General features: G+C 34.3%; 2 protein-coding genes across 4 annotated transcripts; one reads left to right on the top strand and one right to left on the bottom strand.

Annotated features, from left to right (window-relative positions):
• The first annotated feature begins 5,204 nt into the window (after positions 1–5,204).
• Positions 5,205–9,676, top strand: LOC132299631 (probable protein phosphatase 2C 73). Of its 3 annotated transcripts, XM_059796376.1 has the most exons (7): positions 5,485–5,631; positions 5,738–5,841; positions 6,550–6,802; positions 6,995–7,303; positions 8,325–8,442; positions 8,521–8,744; positions 9,383–9,676. In XM_059796376.1, the coding sequence occupies exons 3-7, from the start codon at positions 6,560–6,562 to the stop codon at positions 9,599–9,601; spliced, it is 1,113 nt and encodes a 370-aa protein (XP_059652359.1). In that variant the 5' UTR covers positions 5,485–5,631; positions 5,738–5,841; positions 6,550–6,559; the 3' UTR covers positions 9,602–9,676. The 3 variants fall into 3 exon arrangements, with proteins under 3 accessions (XP_059652357.1, XP_059652359.1, XP_059652358.1); XM_059796374.1 differs by lacking the exons at positions 5,485–5,631; positions 5,738–5,841 and adding an exon at positions 5,205–5,476; XM_059796375.1 differs by lacking the exon at positions 5,738–5,841.
• Positions 9,677–10,793: 1,117 nt separating this feature from the next.
• LOC132299633 (uncharacterized) lies at positions 10,794–17,025 on the bottom strand. Its single transcript, XM_059796377.1, has 8 exons — positions 16,614–17,025; positions 16,455–16,521; positions 15,683–15,722; positions 15,456–15,588; positions 14,938–15,009; positions 12,288–12,368; positions 11,240–11,301; positions 10,794–11,143 (listed from the first exon to the last, which is right to left on the bottom strand). Exons 1-8 carry the CDS (start codon positions 16,896–16,898, stop codon positions 11,077–11,079), a joined length of 807 nt encoding a protein of 268 aa, XP_059652360.1. The 5' UTR covers positions 16,899–17,025; the 3' UTR covers positions 10,794–11,076.
• Between the last annotated feature and the right edge of the window lie 208 nt (positions 17,026–17,233).

Consider the following 17,233-nt stretch of genomic DNA (forward strand, 5'->3'; position numbering starts at 1 on the left):
CCAATAAAGTGAATAGAAAAAAATTAACAATTTCCCAAAACCTAATTACATAATTCAATTGAAGAATTGAACAAGTTGCCACAATCATCACCGTCCTCGGTGCCGTCGACATTTAGTGCTCCGCCGATTCAGTTATTCGTTCATCCTTGCCGCCGCCGATTCATCTTTGATCGTTGTTGAACTCACATCGTCGTTGGAGTCGCGACTATTACAATTGTTGCTCGCTGCCGCCGTTTCGGTAGGCTTAGTGCTTCATCGCTGGTTCCGTCCGCTTCATCGCCGTTCATCGCAGTCAACGGTCCATGCTCGCAGGATAAAACAAGTCCTCCATGCTCGTCGATAAATACAGTCCCGCGACTCGCCGGTAAGTTCAGTCCCGCTACTCCTTTCATTGTTGCCGTCTCGTCTTGACTCAATTCATTGTTGTCTGCTATTATTCCAAACCACCACTCTGATTTACTTGCCTAGATCCACGACGAGAACGGTGGTGAAAAACAGTGGGCCTTTTTCTTACATAAACGGAGGAAGGTGATGGCAGTGATGGAGGCGGCGGCAGCGAGCAAGAGATGAAGAATGGCAAGGAGAGCTCGGCCGGTGGAGGGTTGGACTGAATCGGCGGCCGGTGAGCAACGGGTTGTGATGTTGAACTCGCGGCAGAGAGTAGAGAGAAAGAGGTGGGTCGGGGTCCTGCCCATGAGAGGAGATTTGTATGTTTCATATGGTAAGAGATGAGAAGTCCAGCATAAGAGACGCTGAGAACTCTGTTGCTGCCCTTGTGATTCGACGGTGGTGGGAGGAACTTTGGGCAGAGAGTAGAGAGAGAAGGAGGGGTATTTTGGAAAGACTAAAAAGGCAAAATGGGTATTACAGATGAGTAATTTTGCACAATTTCAAAAGATTAGGGGTGTTTATTACACACTTTTTCAAATAGGGAATAAAAATGCTACAAAAAATATATTTCAAAATGTTTTTTGCACTTTCCCCATATATATATATATATTTCGTTTCATGTTGAACCACGATTTAATATATATGCTGAAAATAGAGACTTTAGTACCATTGTTTTTAAATAATTGTATCGAAAATAAAGACTTTAATACCATTATTTTTAAATAATTGTATTGAACAAAGATTTAATGTGCTAAAATAGAAGTTCCAACACTATTATTTCGAGTTTCAACATTATTATTTTGAATTAGGATGACAATATTTGATACGACAGGATAACACGATTTAAATACGATACGAGATAAGTGGGTTTAGATTTGACTTAAATGTATCGATCCAAATTGAAACAATAATTAAACGTGTTATAGTTTAGATAACATATTAAATAAATATATCGTGATCATATCATAAATGATTTATATATGTTTGTTTTGTGAATTGTGATGTCTTTTTATATTGTGTCAAGTCTTTATCTATTTATTTTGTGTTGTGTCAAAATACTCATATTCGGAAACGCAACCTGCCAACATGAATTTCCATCCTTATTTTGAATCTCGCACTAATTATACACGTGTTGAATCATAATATAGCGTGCGGCAAAAAAAAAAAAAAAAGTTTAGAACAAATCAATTAAATTGGGATTCCTAATCATTTAACGACCACTAATTGTGTTAGATTTTGGTTGATAGGGTCCTACATGAGGCTACAATTTGAGTGGAACCATAAGTGGTGCAAATTATGATTAAATGGACTAAGATTTTTGTCGTGTCATTCTCATTCTAGGACCCAAACATTCCAATAAGAAGTAGAGACCAATATTAGTCAAGATCTAAAATTGGTCCAAAATTCAAACCTACTAAAGCTGGACAAAAATTTAATGGGGTTTTTGGAAAACTCTAGACGTCGTTTTCACATGCACCGTCCCACATGTGATTGCTTTCATGCGCACACGTGTCAGATTTTGATTTGGTCTTCTAACATCATCACGTGACTTGTTAGGTTTTTAGTGGTGTTGTGTTTCACAGAATCCTCTGCTGTACAGTGTGCCGACAGTAAAACGTGCTGTACCAAAGTGAATGGTTCAGATCCAACCATGGAGTTTGTTGTGCCCATACATTGGACCAGGATTCAGGATACTTTGGACCAACACATTCAAGAGGTTGAATCCTCTACTATACCATACAGCAAAGAATTCACACTCTATTTCGTCCGGATTTAAGTTATATAATTCTTTTAAATGAATGTCACGCGTTGCACGTGTTCCTAGTCTCACGCTACCCGCGCAATCTTGCTCCCGAGCACTCCTGCTCTTGCATTGACTTTCATTTCTGCACAACACTAGGACTCCATTTGTTTCGACGTAAAATATTTTTTTTGAAAAATATTTTTATTTTTCAGGTAAAATATTTTTTTATTTTTACTTTATCAATATTTGGCAAAGGTTTACGTCGAGATTGAGGTCGAGTCCATCAGGCGGGGCATTTAAAATAACTTGCCAAAAATTTACGAATAAATTAATTTTTTTAATTTTAATATTTTTTTTCTTCGTAAACATTTTACGATAATCAAACACCACAAAATATTTTACGTCCAAACAAATGAAGCCCATGTATAAATCCTCTGTTGTAAGGAATTCTCTGTTGTATCATGTTTGTAATTTTTAAAAATAATTACATTTAGCTAGTGATATTTAATTGCCTTGAGCATACTTACAACATGTTACAGTGCACCTCAGATAATTTGACTCCTAACCCAAAAATTTGGGAAGCTAGATTCAAAATTTTATCATATTCCGTTTTTAGACCTTTTCCATTTTTAATTTGAATATGGAGATAATCTGAATTATCATCAGCGCAATGCAATATAAATTAATTTAATTTTTTCATTTTTAAAACAAAATATATGCTATTATTCAATACTTAAAGCAAACTATTAATTTATATTATATTTATATCACAGCTCAACTCGATTTGATCTTATAAGACACTAAATCAGAATTAAATCATTTACAAACAATTTTATATTTTTAAAATCGAGATCGAATTAAATTGTAAAAATAATTGGATCGAACTTATCGAATCCGATTTGATTTAACAATTTCACCAATATTTTTCTCCCTCTTAAGGAATGACATGTTTTGGACATGTTTCGAGTGAATAATGTTTTGGACATTTTTGGAGTGAAGAATGTTTTGGACATTCTTGATTTTGTTGGACATTTTTGTTGTAAGGTTTGGTATTCAATGATTAGCTTCACATATATACTTATTATAGTAAAGAGATTCGCAACCCTACAATACTCCTAATTATCTATGTTGCCAACATAGTGTGAGTTGTGTGTGTAGTTATCATTTTTCATATACATAACTCAATTAATTAAAACATGTAGTTGTTTAAATATGTGGTGGATTTGACCTAATTTTTTTTTTTTGTACATGAAAATAGAGCAGCCACTTGTATGGTTGATATTTCTTGACAAACATTAATTATATTCAACATAATTAATTTAAATTAATAATGTAACCTACGCATAAAGTGGGAGTGGAAGAGAATTCGAACGGTACGAAAACGACAAAATTAAATCACAAATAGTGAGAATAGGAACAAGAGCATACTCAAAACGTGAAAACAAGAATACGCTCTCATTTAAAAGAATTGTGTGATTTAGGGTGTCACCATTCATAAGTTGTGGGCCTTCATTTATAAAAAAAAAATAACAATATCTTCTTAGCCAACCAATGCTGTCCACGCATTATTAGTTTATAGCTCAGCTAATCATAAACATTCCTTTCGAGAAAATGACTTTTATATTGGAGACCAGGTTTATTAAATTAAAATTAATAATGTAAGCTTACCGTAATTAATCTCCTTAAGAATCAAAAAGAAAAGATTAAAGAAATAAGCATCGAGCTGTGGACCTTCAATTTTTTATATATATAAATTCAATCCGTTCAGCCAGCCAAAGTTATCCAAACATTATTTTTATATGTATATAAATTCAATCTGTTCAGCCAACCAAAGTTATCCAAACATTATTTTTCTTTAGTCTAGCTCAATCATTTACTAAAAAACACCCTTTTCTTTTCTAAATTATAGATATGTTGTAGTATATAAAATGAATGTGTTGATCGTTATTAGAAATTGACTTAAGAGACTCTAAATCACATAATTTTTTTTAATGGGTGTCGTTTTTATGCTCCGCACACTCTCTGACTCAAATTCTCTCTATTTATGATTTAATTATGCCATTCTCATGCTCCTGCTCTCGAATTTACTCATGTTCCCGTTTCATGTGACTTAAGGTAGACTGTAGACTACAAAAAACAATGAATTTTCCTTAAACTTTCACCATTTCACAAATTACACTAATTATTTTGCTAAAAACCCCTTGAACTCTCACAAAAAATTGAAATACACCGTCCTCAAATGGCCGTTATAAATAATGACCACTATGTTTTTTTTTTTTTTTTTTTTTTTTTTTTTTAATTAGAGATTTGTTGTATATAAATTAAGGACATCGTGATTTAGTGGTAACTTTGAAAACACTGAAACTTTCAACAAAATATTTCTTGTGAAAAAAAAAAAAAAAAAACTTCTTAAACTTTCACCTTTTTATAGAAGAAAATGATATGATAAGGGTAGTTTTTGTTTAAGGATAGTTTTTGTATACTTTCAGTTTTTCTAAGTTACAAATCAAAATATTTCGAAAATAGATGAAGATGTGACATTACCATAATTAATAATGTCATAATTACATAATTCTTCACTTACATAAATACACTCGGATGATGTATTGCTGATACTTTCAAAAATTTCGAAAATTACAATTACATTGATTATTTAATTTATTTTGCTATAAACCTGGAATTTTCACAAAATTTTCACAAAAACTATATGCGTTATAAACAAATAGAAAGTGTTAGTATTTTTTACATCATAACCATTTTACATTATTTATAAAAATATAACATCCTACATTTTTAAGCAACAATTCATATTAATTTTTTTTTTTGGAATGTTTTGAACTACTCTAGAAAATTCATAAAGTTTCATTCTTGAGTTATTGAGGTGAGCTTTCATGAACCATCTATCTTATCCAAAGTGTTAGCAAATTTTCTAAATGGTTTGCTATTCCAAAATTACACTTATCTTAGGCCTAATTAGGACCTACAAATGAAGGGTAAAAGTGGACTTTCCAATCCCATATTCTAACGGACACAGAGTTTACGTAAAAAGCCACTTTTTTCTTTGAGTTCACAAACGAGAAATACACGTACACTGTGTGTGACTGTGTGTCTTTGCGTACAGAAAAGCCACTTTCTTTGTTTTCTTCTCCTTCACATAAAAAGATCCAAAACGAGCCAAACAATGGACTACGATCGGTCTCTCCCTTCGATGCCTCGAGACCTTAGCTCCAACTGTCGGAATTTCGTCAGTTTCCGGCCCGGAGCGTTGAACTTCCGGCGTGTCTGTCAGTTTCCGGCATAGTTATTCCTCTGATTACCCACCGAATTTGCATGAAAAACAAGGTCATCTCTCTCATCAATTTCACTAGCATCAGAATAATTTTCATGGGTTTGGGTTGTTTTAGCAAATTATGTTGCTTTATCTTTCACAAGATAACCCTCTGTTTGGTTGGTGAGAAAACGGAGGAAAGTGAGAGAAAATTTGCCTGAAAAACAAGGTCATCTCTCGCATCAATTTCACTTGCATCTTAAAAAGTTCTCATGGATTTGGGTTTTTTTTATATATTTTTTTATAGTAAATTATGTTGTTTTTTCTTTCACAAGATAATCCTCTGTTTGGTTGCTGAGAAAACGAAGGAAGAGAACGGAAAGAAGGTTTCTTTTATTCTGTATCATTATTATATCAGGCTTTGTGGAAATTCTGAAAAGTGGGTATCCTAAGAGTCAAATTAGATGCTATTTCTTTTTTTTTCTTTTACCGTACATTTTCTGAGCTAACAAACAGAATTGCTTACATTGACTGTTGGAATTCATGTAAGGACTGAATATTCTCTGCTTTTCTTGAGCTGTAAAGCTTCTTTAATCTCATCCAGATGAACCCTTTTCCTTTTCCACTTAAAATTTTGAGATTCTTATCTTTCCGAGTCAGATCACACCTTTTACTCAGCTAAGTAGTAACTATATACAATTCAATCAATATATGCTTTACATGATTGTTTGTGTGTATGTTTATATTATGATTATTATCCATTTGTATGTTCAGTTTTTTGTTTGTTTGCTCAGAACTGAAACATGGGGTATGGGGAGTCTAAGATATAAAATTCTGATGTTATTTTATTTTTCGTTTTAGTACATTTCCTGAGCTACCAAACATAGATACTTACATGTACTGTTGGAATTCCATGTAAGGACTGAATATTTTCTGCTTTTCTTGAACTGGAAAGCTTAACCTCTTCTAGATTAGTCATTTCTTTTTCTGTTTTTAAAATTTGAGATTCTTAGCTTTCCGAGTCAGATCACATCTTTTACTCATCCAAGTATAACTCAATTCAGTATATATATCCATTTATATGTTGGGAGTTTTGAATGTGCAAACAAGAAGAGTACCTTATTGTGTTGGAAATTGAATTGCTTAGGAGGCGTGATATGGGGCATTTATCATCCATGTTCAATGGACTGGCAAGGACATTGTCAATCAAGAAAGGGAGGAATTCTGGGAATTATGAGGGGAAAGAAGCTGCAGAAGTGATGGCGAAGGAAGCGAAGAAGAACGACTTAATATTGAGGTCTTCAGGCACTGTTAACATCAATGGTTCGAACAATTTTGCATCACTTTTCTCCAAAAGAGGAGAGAAAGGTGTGAACCAAGATTGCTTCATCGTGTGGGAGGTATGCTTAGAAGAATAATTGGTAGTTATTTGATCTTAGTCTTTGTTGTCCATAAAATAAATAGGCTTAAGTTCTCATTTCTTTTGGTATTGTCTCTTTATTGTTGATAACTATACTAGAAGCATTAGGCAGTATATGAAAATGTGGTAATTTTCGGGTTTTGAGTTGTGGATTTCGTTTCTTTGTTGGCAGGAATTTGGATGCCAAGAAGACATGATGTTTTGTGGGATTTTTGATGGGCATGGTCCATGGGGCCATTATGTGGCAAAGAGGGTTAGGGAATCGATGCCATCATCTTTGCTCCGCAATTGGCAGGAGATGATTGCTGAAGCTTCACTTGACCCTGATTTTGACATTGAATCAAATAAAAAGTTTAATCGGTTTAACATATGGAAGCATTCCTACTTAAAGACTTGCGCTGCTGTTGATCAGAAGCTACAGCAGAACCGCAAAATTGATTCATTCTATAGTGGCACCACTGCTTTGACTATTGTCAGACAGGTAACCGGAGTTTCTGATTCCTGTAAATTTTGAAATGAACTTTAGAAATGCTAATCCATGTATCCTATTGCAATGCCAGTATGCTTAGTGTTTCTGCTGATAAATTTTTATTAGTCTAGTCACCACCTGCATTTCTGATATCATATATATTAAGTCATATCTTCATAACTAACTTTCCCTGCTGATCGATTATGAAAAGCCCAGTGATGACTATAATTTTCTTAAAACCAAAATGTTGAAACAGCACAAGCTAATATGGAACTGATTAACTGATCGAGGAAGGTGGAAACAATTTACTTGGGTTTAATTTGGCTAATTACGTGCAGACTCTCTTAGATGTAAATAAGATGAAATGCAATTAGAAAAAGAGGAGGAAGAGAATTGTGTCGGTTAAAGTTCATTCGAGATAATAGTATACCATTATTAGGGAACTCCATTTAACTTAATAAAACTTACTCGGTAATTAAAAAATTATGAGATAAAGAAGTCATATAATGGTTAAATACAAAGCAAGTTGATTTTTATTTGCCTCCTATTAAAAAATTGTTTTTTGTTATCCATGCTTGAAAGAAATCAAGATATTTTTAAATTATGAAAAAAAAAAAATCAAGATATTTTAAAACATCAAACAAATTCAGGCAAGGAAGCAATTGCATTTATTATATATATTTTTCATAAATAATTGCATTTATTATAATTGTTGCAGAAATTCTCTTGTTATTAAATTTGAAACATCAATTAGATTAGCATGAATCAGCTAGTATTATTAGCTTCTGCAAGTTTAGGGGGCATAACCTGGTACGTTGGTGAAATGCTTGGGCTTTCAACGATGAGAACATGGGTTCAAATCCTGAGAGCAACCATGTTGTGCACTTGATACCAAATGTTAGATCTTCAGTCTGTCCACCCCTCCCAACATCGTCAATTTACAGGGACCGCACTAGACATGAACATTTATGACCTTTTTAAGTTTATCTGATTAGCATGATTTTCTCATTCACCTGAATTGATATTTTTCTAGGGTGACCTTATAGTTGTGGCAAATGTGGGCGACTCTCGTGCTGTATTGGCTACCACATCAGATGATGGCAGCTTGGTACCAGTTCAGCTTACTGTTGATTTCAAGCCCAATCTACCTCGTGAGTCTCTCTTTCTCACACACACACACACACACACTTCTTGGAACATTGTACTAACTGGGTGAATATTGTTCACAGAGGAGGCGGAGCGGATAATTCAGTGCAAAGGGCGAGTGTTCTGTTTAGATGACGAGCCTGGGTTGCACAGGATCTGGCTGCCAAATGAAGAATGCCCTGGACTGGCTATGTCCAGAGCCTTTGGGGACTACTGCGTGAAAAATTTCGGACTTATTTCCATTCCTGAAGTGACACAAAGACACATAACTAGCAGAGATCAGTTTGTTGTGCTGGCAACAGATGGGGTACGTATGATGGTTTTGGTAGTTATTATACTCACAGAAAAGGAAAAGGAAAACTTATGTTAATTTCTTCTAATTTATAAGCGCTTTGGTCACATTTTTTTTTTTTTTTTTTCCTAGATTTGAAAGTCTAATATTCCACTAAAATAATTTATATTGGCAGTAGAAAAAAAAAAAAAGAAAAAAGAAAAGAAAAAGAAAAAGAAAGAAAGAAAGAAAGAAAGAAGAGAAATTAAAGGAGATAATACACTACATTACTACACAGTACACTTACATTGGACGTCGACAACCTGTTCATGGAAGGGCCATGCCAAGCTGTTCAAGGAGGATGATTGTTATATTTGTTGGAGGGATTCTTTTCAACGAAGAGTGTTCCTCTGAATAAAACTACAAGCAATGGATTTCTGCACATTGGTTTTGCTTGCTATTAGGGTTGCATAAGAATTCATCATTTTTCTGTTGTGGTATCACTTTTTTTTTTTCCCCAATCGTTTGAATCATAGCTAGCAGTAAAATTTAGGACTTTTTATGTGGATAATGATGTTGCTGGATGTGTCTCAGAGAAGTATGTAACATGTATACATTGCTAATGAGCAAACACTACGATGAATGCTAAGAAAAACCTTAATCTTTTTGTGAAGGTATGGGATGTTATCACCAACCAAGAAGCAGTGCAAATTGTATCATCAACGCCGGACAGAGCAAAGTCCTCTAAACGTCTGGTTGAATGCGCTGTCCGTGCATGGAAGCGCAAGAGGCGGGGTATTGCAGTGGATGATATTTCTGCTGTCTGTCTCTTCTTTCACAGTTCTCCTTCATCTCAGCAAATTGTCCCTGTTACTGCACCAAATCTATTGTAACAAAAATAAAAGAAAGGGCAAGGTAATTGCTCTTTCAAATTCTCTCTTTTTTATATATAATAGTCTTTTGCTTTATTCTTTTTTTCCAATATGGTCTATCATAAAATATCTGCAGATTAAATAAAATAAAAGAACTTGTGCTTGTGCTTGTGCTTATGCTTGTGCATGCATGAGAATGTGAAATATGACATACTGATCTTATACATGGTGCAAAATAAACTCTTTTGAAGACATAGGGCTTGATGCAATTGCTATGTTACATGACCTAGAATGATCCATGGAGATTAATCTGGTTGGTCTGTCAATTAGAAAACTTTTCTCAATAACTCAAAACGTAAAACTGTTTTTAGAAAACTATAAAAGTAAGTTCTCTCAAAAAAAATAAACCGTTTTATAACTGAGTTTTCAGGAAAAAAAAAAATTTGAACCAAGTAGAGTTTTTATACAATTTATGCACGTTGGTTTTGCAAGTTTAGTTGCTGCCTTTCTTGGCTGTTAAAAGTCTTTTGGCTTATGTATGTTGAAAGACCTCAAAAGTGGCCATGAAGCAGTAACAGAGAAATTCACGTTTCATTACTCGTGGACAGTTTTAGTGTTTTACATCCTTTGGTCCAAAATAAATTAGAAGTACCGCACATTTCTTCATTAGAAAGGTGGTCTATTTAGTTTGTAATTCTGAAAACAGTTCTTAGCAATAACTCGTAAAACAGAATTTTTTTAGAGAATTATAAAAAATAATTATTTAAAAATTGGTTTATGAAAATAGTATTCATAAAATTGAATTATTTTTCAATAGTTTTCTGATTTTCAGTTATGTTTTCAGACTTACAAACCAAACTAGCCGTGTATTTTTGTTAATATATTTAACACAATAAAAGCGTGTTTGGTGTAGGTTAATTTTTGTGGGCTTAACTAATAAATGTGATTTAATCTTCTTGACAAAAGTTGTTTGGTGCCTGAAATGAAGTGTAATTTTTCTAATCATTATTTACACAAAAAGTGAAAGAAAAAAAAAAAAAAAAGGCATAATGAGATCAACAACCTTTTTGACTTTTTAAACTACACATGATTATTATCCACCAAAAGCATTAAATCTTAATAAGTATCCAACAATTATATAGCTTTAACAATCAAATTTCTGTTTTAATAATTCAGAAAAAAAAAAAAAAAAAAAAAAAAAACACCATTTCAATAACAAACCAAGCACAACCTCACAATTTACTCGTTATATTTTTATCCATTTGACATTTAAAACATAAATCAAATGCAATTTTAGCACGCGTTTACAATATTCTGTATGCATGGTACTGTTTTTATCCATTTGAGATTAAGAAATGCATGGTACTGTTTTTGATATGAAGCATATAGATTCTGTAGATATGCAAATCAACTCAGAAAAGCCTTCCCTTCATGCACATTGTGTAAATATTGCGAGCGGTAAAATCCAGAGCATATGAAGTGAAATCAAATCAACCTCAACTGGCCTCCCAATTTCGACATACACAGTGGACTTTGGCGAGTGAAGCCATGTAATCATCAGATCTGAAATGAACAATAGATTAGATATATATATATACATACATACATACAAATGTGTATAGATTATGAGGAAACACGGACGAATTCTTGATATCAAACCTTATTCCATAAGGAGACTGGCATGCAGCAAGTATGTGGAGTTTAGCCTCGTCTGCTTTCTTCTGCACAGGTGGAAATTGCAAAGCATTCATCGTCACTCATTCACGAGTAATTTTTAAGCTAAATGCATCAATTGCAAGGTATCACCTCAAATGGATAACATAAAAAAAATGTAAATGACAGATCTCTTCTTCTTCTTCTTTCTTTATTTCTTTTATTTATTTAATCTTGATAAATAGAGAATGACGATTCATGTAATTACCAGATAGTCAAGAGAGAGTGTTTGTGTCTGAGTTAGAGTGATGTTTTTTGTTTTATTTTATTTAAAAAAAAAAAAAAACAAAATGACCCAAACATACTATGAAATAGAGCTCCTTGAGAGAAATTGGACTTATTCCAACATCCATGAAAAAAAGAGAGAATTTGTTTATTTCAGTGAGACCTTCTAATATCCCCGAAGACCCTAAATAACCAACGCAAATGATGTATACATCAAAAAATTTCAATCTATTGGCAACGATACGAATTTGCTACTTTATCATAACAGGTTCATTGGTTTGTAGTTCTACCGCAACATCAACAAAAGGCATGAATAAGCAGCGTGGGCTTTTTAGTAAGGTGTAACGAAAAGATTTGAGTTCACGAGGGGGAATTCCTACAAGAAAATGTTCTACTTCTCTGTTAAAAGCCCTTGAATATCTATATATTGTAACAATAGCTTATCCTACCAAATATTTCTTTGCAAATGGGCATTAGCCCAGATGGTACCCTCTCTCCTCCTTAAAGGGAATATTGCGTGTTCAAGCCCTGCTTGGGGAAATATTGTGGGTGTGTGTTCGTTTGCTTGAACTTTCGATAAATTAGCTTATTTCATCTGTGTTATTGTGAATGAAATAGTATTATATCCGAGTCATACCTATAAGACATTCCTATAATTTGCAAGAAAGCACTTTCCAATGCATTCATAAGAGTTTGCAGCTCATGATACAACCAAGATCCATCTTGTGAGAACCCTCAATGAAACAATATTCAGAGGTTGAGAACAAACCTCGGATTCATAATAAAGCCCAGCATATAAAGAAGCATAGAAATACTCGCTCTCCTGACTGCTTGAAAATGCAGCAACAAGCTGTGCAAAGAAAACAATTGATTCAGTCCAATGATATTCTAGGAAAGAAACACAACTGCAAATCCCTTCAAATATCAGATAATAAAGCAGGGAAAAAAATTGCCGATCAAAATAAATTCAGTCGTAAAGATAATTTTTCACAAAGCTGGCTCAAGATAAATACTAACAAAATTTCCTCAAGCTGCATGGAAAAAAACCCACCGAAGCAGGTGGATCACTAATCTAAAAAAAAAAAAAATTCTAGAAAACAATTTTCTGGCAATTTCAAATAGAGAATAATTGGTGGTTTCTTACTGCACCGGGGGTTCATCTATTGGAAGTAAGTTAAGAAAAAGAGATTTTGTGAATCTAAAAAGTTCAGTCAGCACATAACAGGTTAGGAAGCTGACTAAAAAAAAATTCTAGAAAACAATTTTCTGGCAATTTTAAATAGAGAATAATTGGTGGTTTCTTACTGCACCGGGGGTTCATCTATTGGAAGTAAGTTAAGAAAAAGAGATTTTGTGAATCTAAAAAGTTCAGTCAGGACATAACAGGTTAGGAAGCTGACTAAATCAGAATGATGATAGCAAAACACTGGAAATTGTTAGTTTTGGCATCTCAAAATTGAGATGAAACACTGGAGATCAGCACTCAATCATTTTGAAAAGGAATGGGAAGACAGAAACAACTATACAATGGATTGAATTTTTTTTTATTTTTCCCTCAAAAAATGGACCCTAGGTAAACAGGAAACTGTTCACATGTACTCTAAATAGGTTAAATACAGAAAAGCTGAATTTCTTTCTTGACTTCTAGCATTTTGTTTCCTGAAACCAAAACAGACAATTCAAAAATCCAGAACTTTACAAACTAAGAAATCACAAAATTTTATTTTTATTTTATACATTCTTTAGACGATATGTTCTTCTAAGCTGGATAATTTAATCTGCAGCATAAGAAAACCTTAGAAGTCGCCCATAACAATATTGTAATTTGTAGCCTACACTTTTTTAACAGTATCAAATTTCCTCTAATATCCTAAATTTTTTATAAGAAAAGGAAGAGATATTATTAAGAATAGGAACAGATTACAACAGAAATGGAAGACGGAGGAATTCCAGTAGAAAGAGAAGGAAAAAAGGAGGGTGAAGGAAGTCCCCTAAAACCCAAAAAGAAGGAAAAAGAAAAAAGAACAATGTGCTATGCATCGTTACACAGGAAAACAACAAACTAAAAACTTCAGCATCCTCCAGAACCTGAAGAGGATGAGACTTAAGAGTGACCCTCTCCCTTAAAAACGAGACACCCCTTAACTAAAATATCTACCTGCTCGTTTGCATATCTATGAATCCATATGATATCAGCCTCTCAAAAAGAAAACAAGTTGACAATATTGTCAAGGGCCTACAAATCGAGTACCCAACTAACTGTCATGCCAGCCACTCTCTATAAAGCAATGAAGATGACGCATACCAGAAGCGTCCCTAACAGTTTAAAATTCTCAAAGAGAGATTGAATTTTCATCTCGATAGAAAAAAATTTGCCAGTCGGTTCAGAGAAAAGAAAAACAATGCTTCCAACAGGCAACATCATTACTTAAATGCTCCCAATGCCAATTTGGCCTGGATTTCCAAGAGCCAATTGTCAAAGAGTATAGGGAACGATATTTATAAGAAAACATAGCTCTTTGCCTTTTATGCGGTAAAAGATGCAAGGATATACCTAATTTTTCCAGGGTACCTACTATGCTGCATTATAGCAAAGTTTATTCTAGATATTCAACTGGTTATGAGTGATAAAATAGGAAGCCATATAGTGCCACCAATGTGTAAAGCACGTCGATATCCCACCCCATTGATTGGAATAATTGATCAAACAAATGAAATTAATATTCTAGCTTAGTCCATGATCTCCTCAATCAGTTAGATAGTATTTTTGTTTTTAAACCTAACTCTTGCATGTCCTTGCACCTAAAGTAAAGAGTATAAGGAGTGATATTTATAAGAAAACGTAGCTCTTTGCCTTTTGTGCCGTAGATGAAAAAAGTGCCCGAACCATGTAACGTTTTGTGTTCTTCTCCCTATTAACTTTCTTTTATTTGATTGGTTTCTTGATTATTTCTCGTGGTCCATAAGCATATATGTAAATTCATACTGACACTAGCAATATCCCAAAGTGACCTAACTTCAAGGGCTATCAGACAGAATTGATACCATAGTCAATGCTTCAAATCTCCCTAGATAACACACAGAAAGTGGAACAAACACCATAAGTTTTACAAATCAACCTCGCCTACAGAGTAGAATGGACACGGTAGACATGAAAAACTGGATCTTCAAGCATTATCCAGATATGCCAATGGATCATCAGCATGAACTGATATGAAATGCATATATATACACGCAGAACAAACACAGACACACCTGCACAGACATGGAGGGGCAAAATAAAATTGCATTCTTCGCATATGGTATGAATAGAAAGATCTAAAAATACTTGATAATGTGTTGGGAAGTGAAACACCTTAACTTCAGGGCTACTAAATATTCAAATGTGGAGTTTCAAAGTGAAAAGCATTAGTTTGAACCTTTTCCGGATCACCTCCATCCTTAAACATGTTATAAGCTCCCCGCATGACAGGTCGTGGATCTCTACCTACCTGTATTTAGTTTAAAAACAGTTTAAAAGCTATTTTGATCTTTTCACGAGATAACATGCAAGTAGAATCATATTCTTCTTTTCAAAGTGGTAGGAAATATAAAGGCTGGTTACAAGTAACATTCAGAGACAAAATTTTATATGAACTTCTATTACATAATTATGCACATACATATATATCATGGGGATTGAAATTTCAATATAAGCAGAATCTAACCAGATTAGGTTCGTTTACAGATTACCAATCCAAACAACACAAGAAATAGATAAGTTCACAAATCAGAGATTTTCCACATGTATGCATGCAAAATTAAAGGAATGCATGCAAAACTAATCCATTTGATTCCCTCCAATCTCCACCAATTCATAACAAAATGAAACATATTCTAGAACTGGATGAGACAAGCTAGCTTAATTACCATCCTTCTTTTCATCTAAACGATTTACCTGAAGAAAGCGTCTTCTTGCTTCATCAGCTCCATATAATTGAGCTTCACATAGAAAGCACCATATTGACTCCTCCGTATCATTTGGATTCTGTGCAACATCTAATCGAAATTGCTCTGCCCCTTCCTCAAACCTATTCAGAAAGTCCTACTTCAGTTTCTTCACACATTTCAAAACAAGAATAAACAAACAACTTTAAAAAATTAGAACAGACTATAAACTTATACCTATCAAGATAGTACAATGATAGCCCCCTCTGCCAAAGATCTGATTACCCAATAACAAAATTTGCATCACTACATTAACCGGGGATTACTGAATTCTCCACAACAATTTGCGTTCAAGAAAATTACAGCTATGAACTTACCATTTTGTCACTGAAAAAGAATGATAAAAGTGAGTTTTTTGTTTTTCCTGGATTTGAATTAAAAAAGGAAATGTGAGGGTACTATCATTTGTATTATGGTGAACATGGCTTCTTTTTTGATAAATACCGGAAGCAACACTAGCAAATCACAGAAAATTGGGTAATGCTACAAAGATAATACACTAGTGCTGCAAACCAATACATTTCCACTTGGCTGCTGTATTTATCTTTCATCTCCTGACTAATGACTACCATTATTCAGTTAACTTCAAAAATGCCCTTTGTCTTATATTATATAGTTCATAGTATGAAATTGTTGAGTTGTGGTCCGAATTCTCTACTGCCCCAAGTTGCCTTTGTGACACCGGTATATAAGGGTGCTAGGATTTTTCTATTCTTCATGCAAATTGAGAATCTTGAAATAGAGGCAAAGGTTGTACTCGGGTTATAAACCCTAAACCCTGTTAGGGTTTGACAGGCTTGTACTTCTCCTTTCTTCTTCACATAGTGAAAACCATTTTACCGTGTGAGTTATAACTCGAACCACCTAAATCTCTATGCTGTTGTGTGGTGTGTGATTTAACAAGAATATTGATTTGCAAAATCATGCCCATTAAAAATTAGGAACTTACATGCCTTCTGACGAGGATCTAGCTCGATTGCTTTATCAAACTCCATTACAGACCCCAAAACATCACCCTTAATTGCACAACCAAGAAGTATATAAATTACTAATACAGTAACATAACTAGAATTGAGGTGGAATCGAACTGTGAAAGGGAGATTTATACCTGTCTGAAGAGCAGCATTCCTCTTCGAACCGCGAGGACGGCTTCGCGGGCCGAATTGCCACCGGTTATGGCGTCCCAGAGTCCGGAGACTGAAGGCAGGAACAATCTTCGAGAGAGTGTGAGCGTTGTTGGGTTTTGATGGTTGAGAATTGTGGAAAGGGTGGGGGTGCCAAAGAAGTGTGTGTTATTGGGGTGATTAAGTGTGTGTGAGTGGGAGGGAGTGAGGGAAAAGTGGTGGAAGGATACGGGAATGGTGGGTTTGAAGTTGTGGGTTGTTAAGGCCATTGATGGAATGAAGAGAAAAGTTTGGGCTGTGAAATAAAAATTGAGAATTGGAATGTAGATTTGAGAAATTTTTGAACCTTTTAAGAGATAAGGCGCGTCAGAGTTGTGAGGGCGCCAAAGCCAACAACCATGCAAATTAACTCAAAAGGAAAAATATGTATAAATGGATTGGTACATAGCAATATATATGTAAAGGTTTGAGTTTTTAAATAAATGGATAAGTGCTCACCTGTTATAATTGGTAACAGAGTCAGACCAGTCTTTGATCTGGTGTCATACCAAACGTCCGAGTCTTCTTCCGGGTAGGCTATGTGCGGTTTCGAGTGTTAGAGAAT

Source organism: Cornus florida, unplaced genomic scaffold (genome assembly GCF_030987335.1).
Source record: "Cornus florida cultivar Cherokee Brave unplaced genomic scaffold, ASM3098733v1 CherokeeBrave_3.0.0_Hap2_Chr03, whole genome shotgun sequence".
NCBI classification, from domain to species: domain Eukaryota; kingdom Viridiplantae; phylum Streptophyta; class Magnoliopsida; order Cornales; family Cornaceae; genus Cornus; species Cornus florida.

Coding starts and splice junctions, on each gene's coding strand:
- LOC132299631 (XM_059796374.1), top strand. CDS start 6,560: ATGGGGCATTTATCATCCATGTTCAATGGACTGGCAAGGACATTGTCA. Junction 8,443..8,520: donor TTTCAAGCCCAATCTACCTC/GTGAGTCTCTCT, acceptor TATTGTTCACAG/AGGAGGCGGAGCGGATAATT. Junction 8,745..9,382: donor TTGTGCTGGCAACAGATGGG/GTACGTATGATG, acceptor CTTTTTGTGAAG/GTATGGGATGTTATCACCAA.
- LOC132299633 (XM_059796377.1), bottom strand. CDS start 16,898: ATGGCCTTAACAACCCACAACTTCAAACCCACCATTCCCGTATCCTTC. Junction 11,302..12,287: donor GGCTTTATTATGAATCCGAG/GTTTGTTCTCAA, acceptor CCACCTGTGCAG/AAGAAAGCAGACGAGGCTAA. Junction 11,144..11,239: donor CAGTCTCCTTATGGAATAAG/GTTTGATATCAA, acceptor TGTTCATTTCAG/ATCTGATGATTACATGGCTT.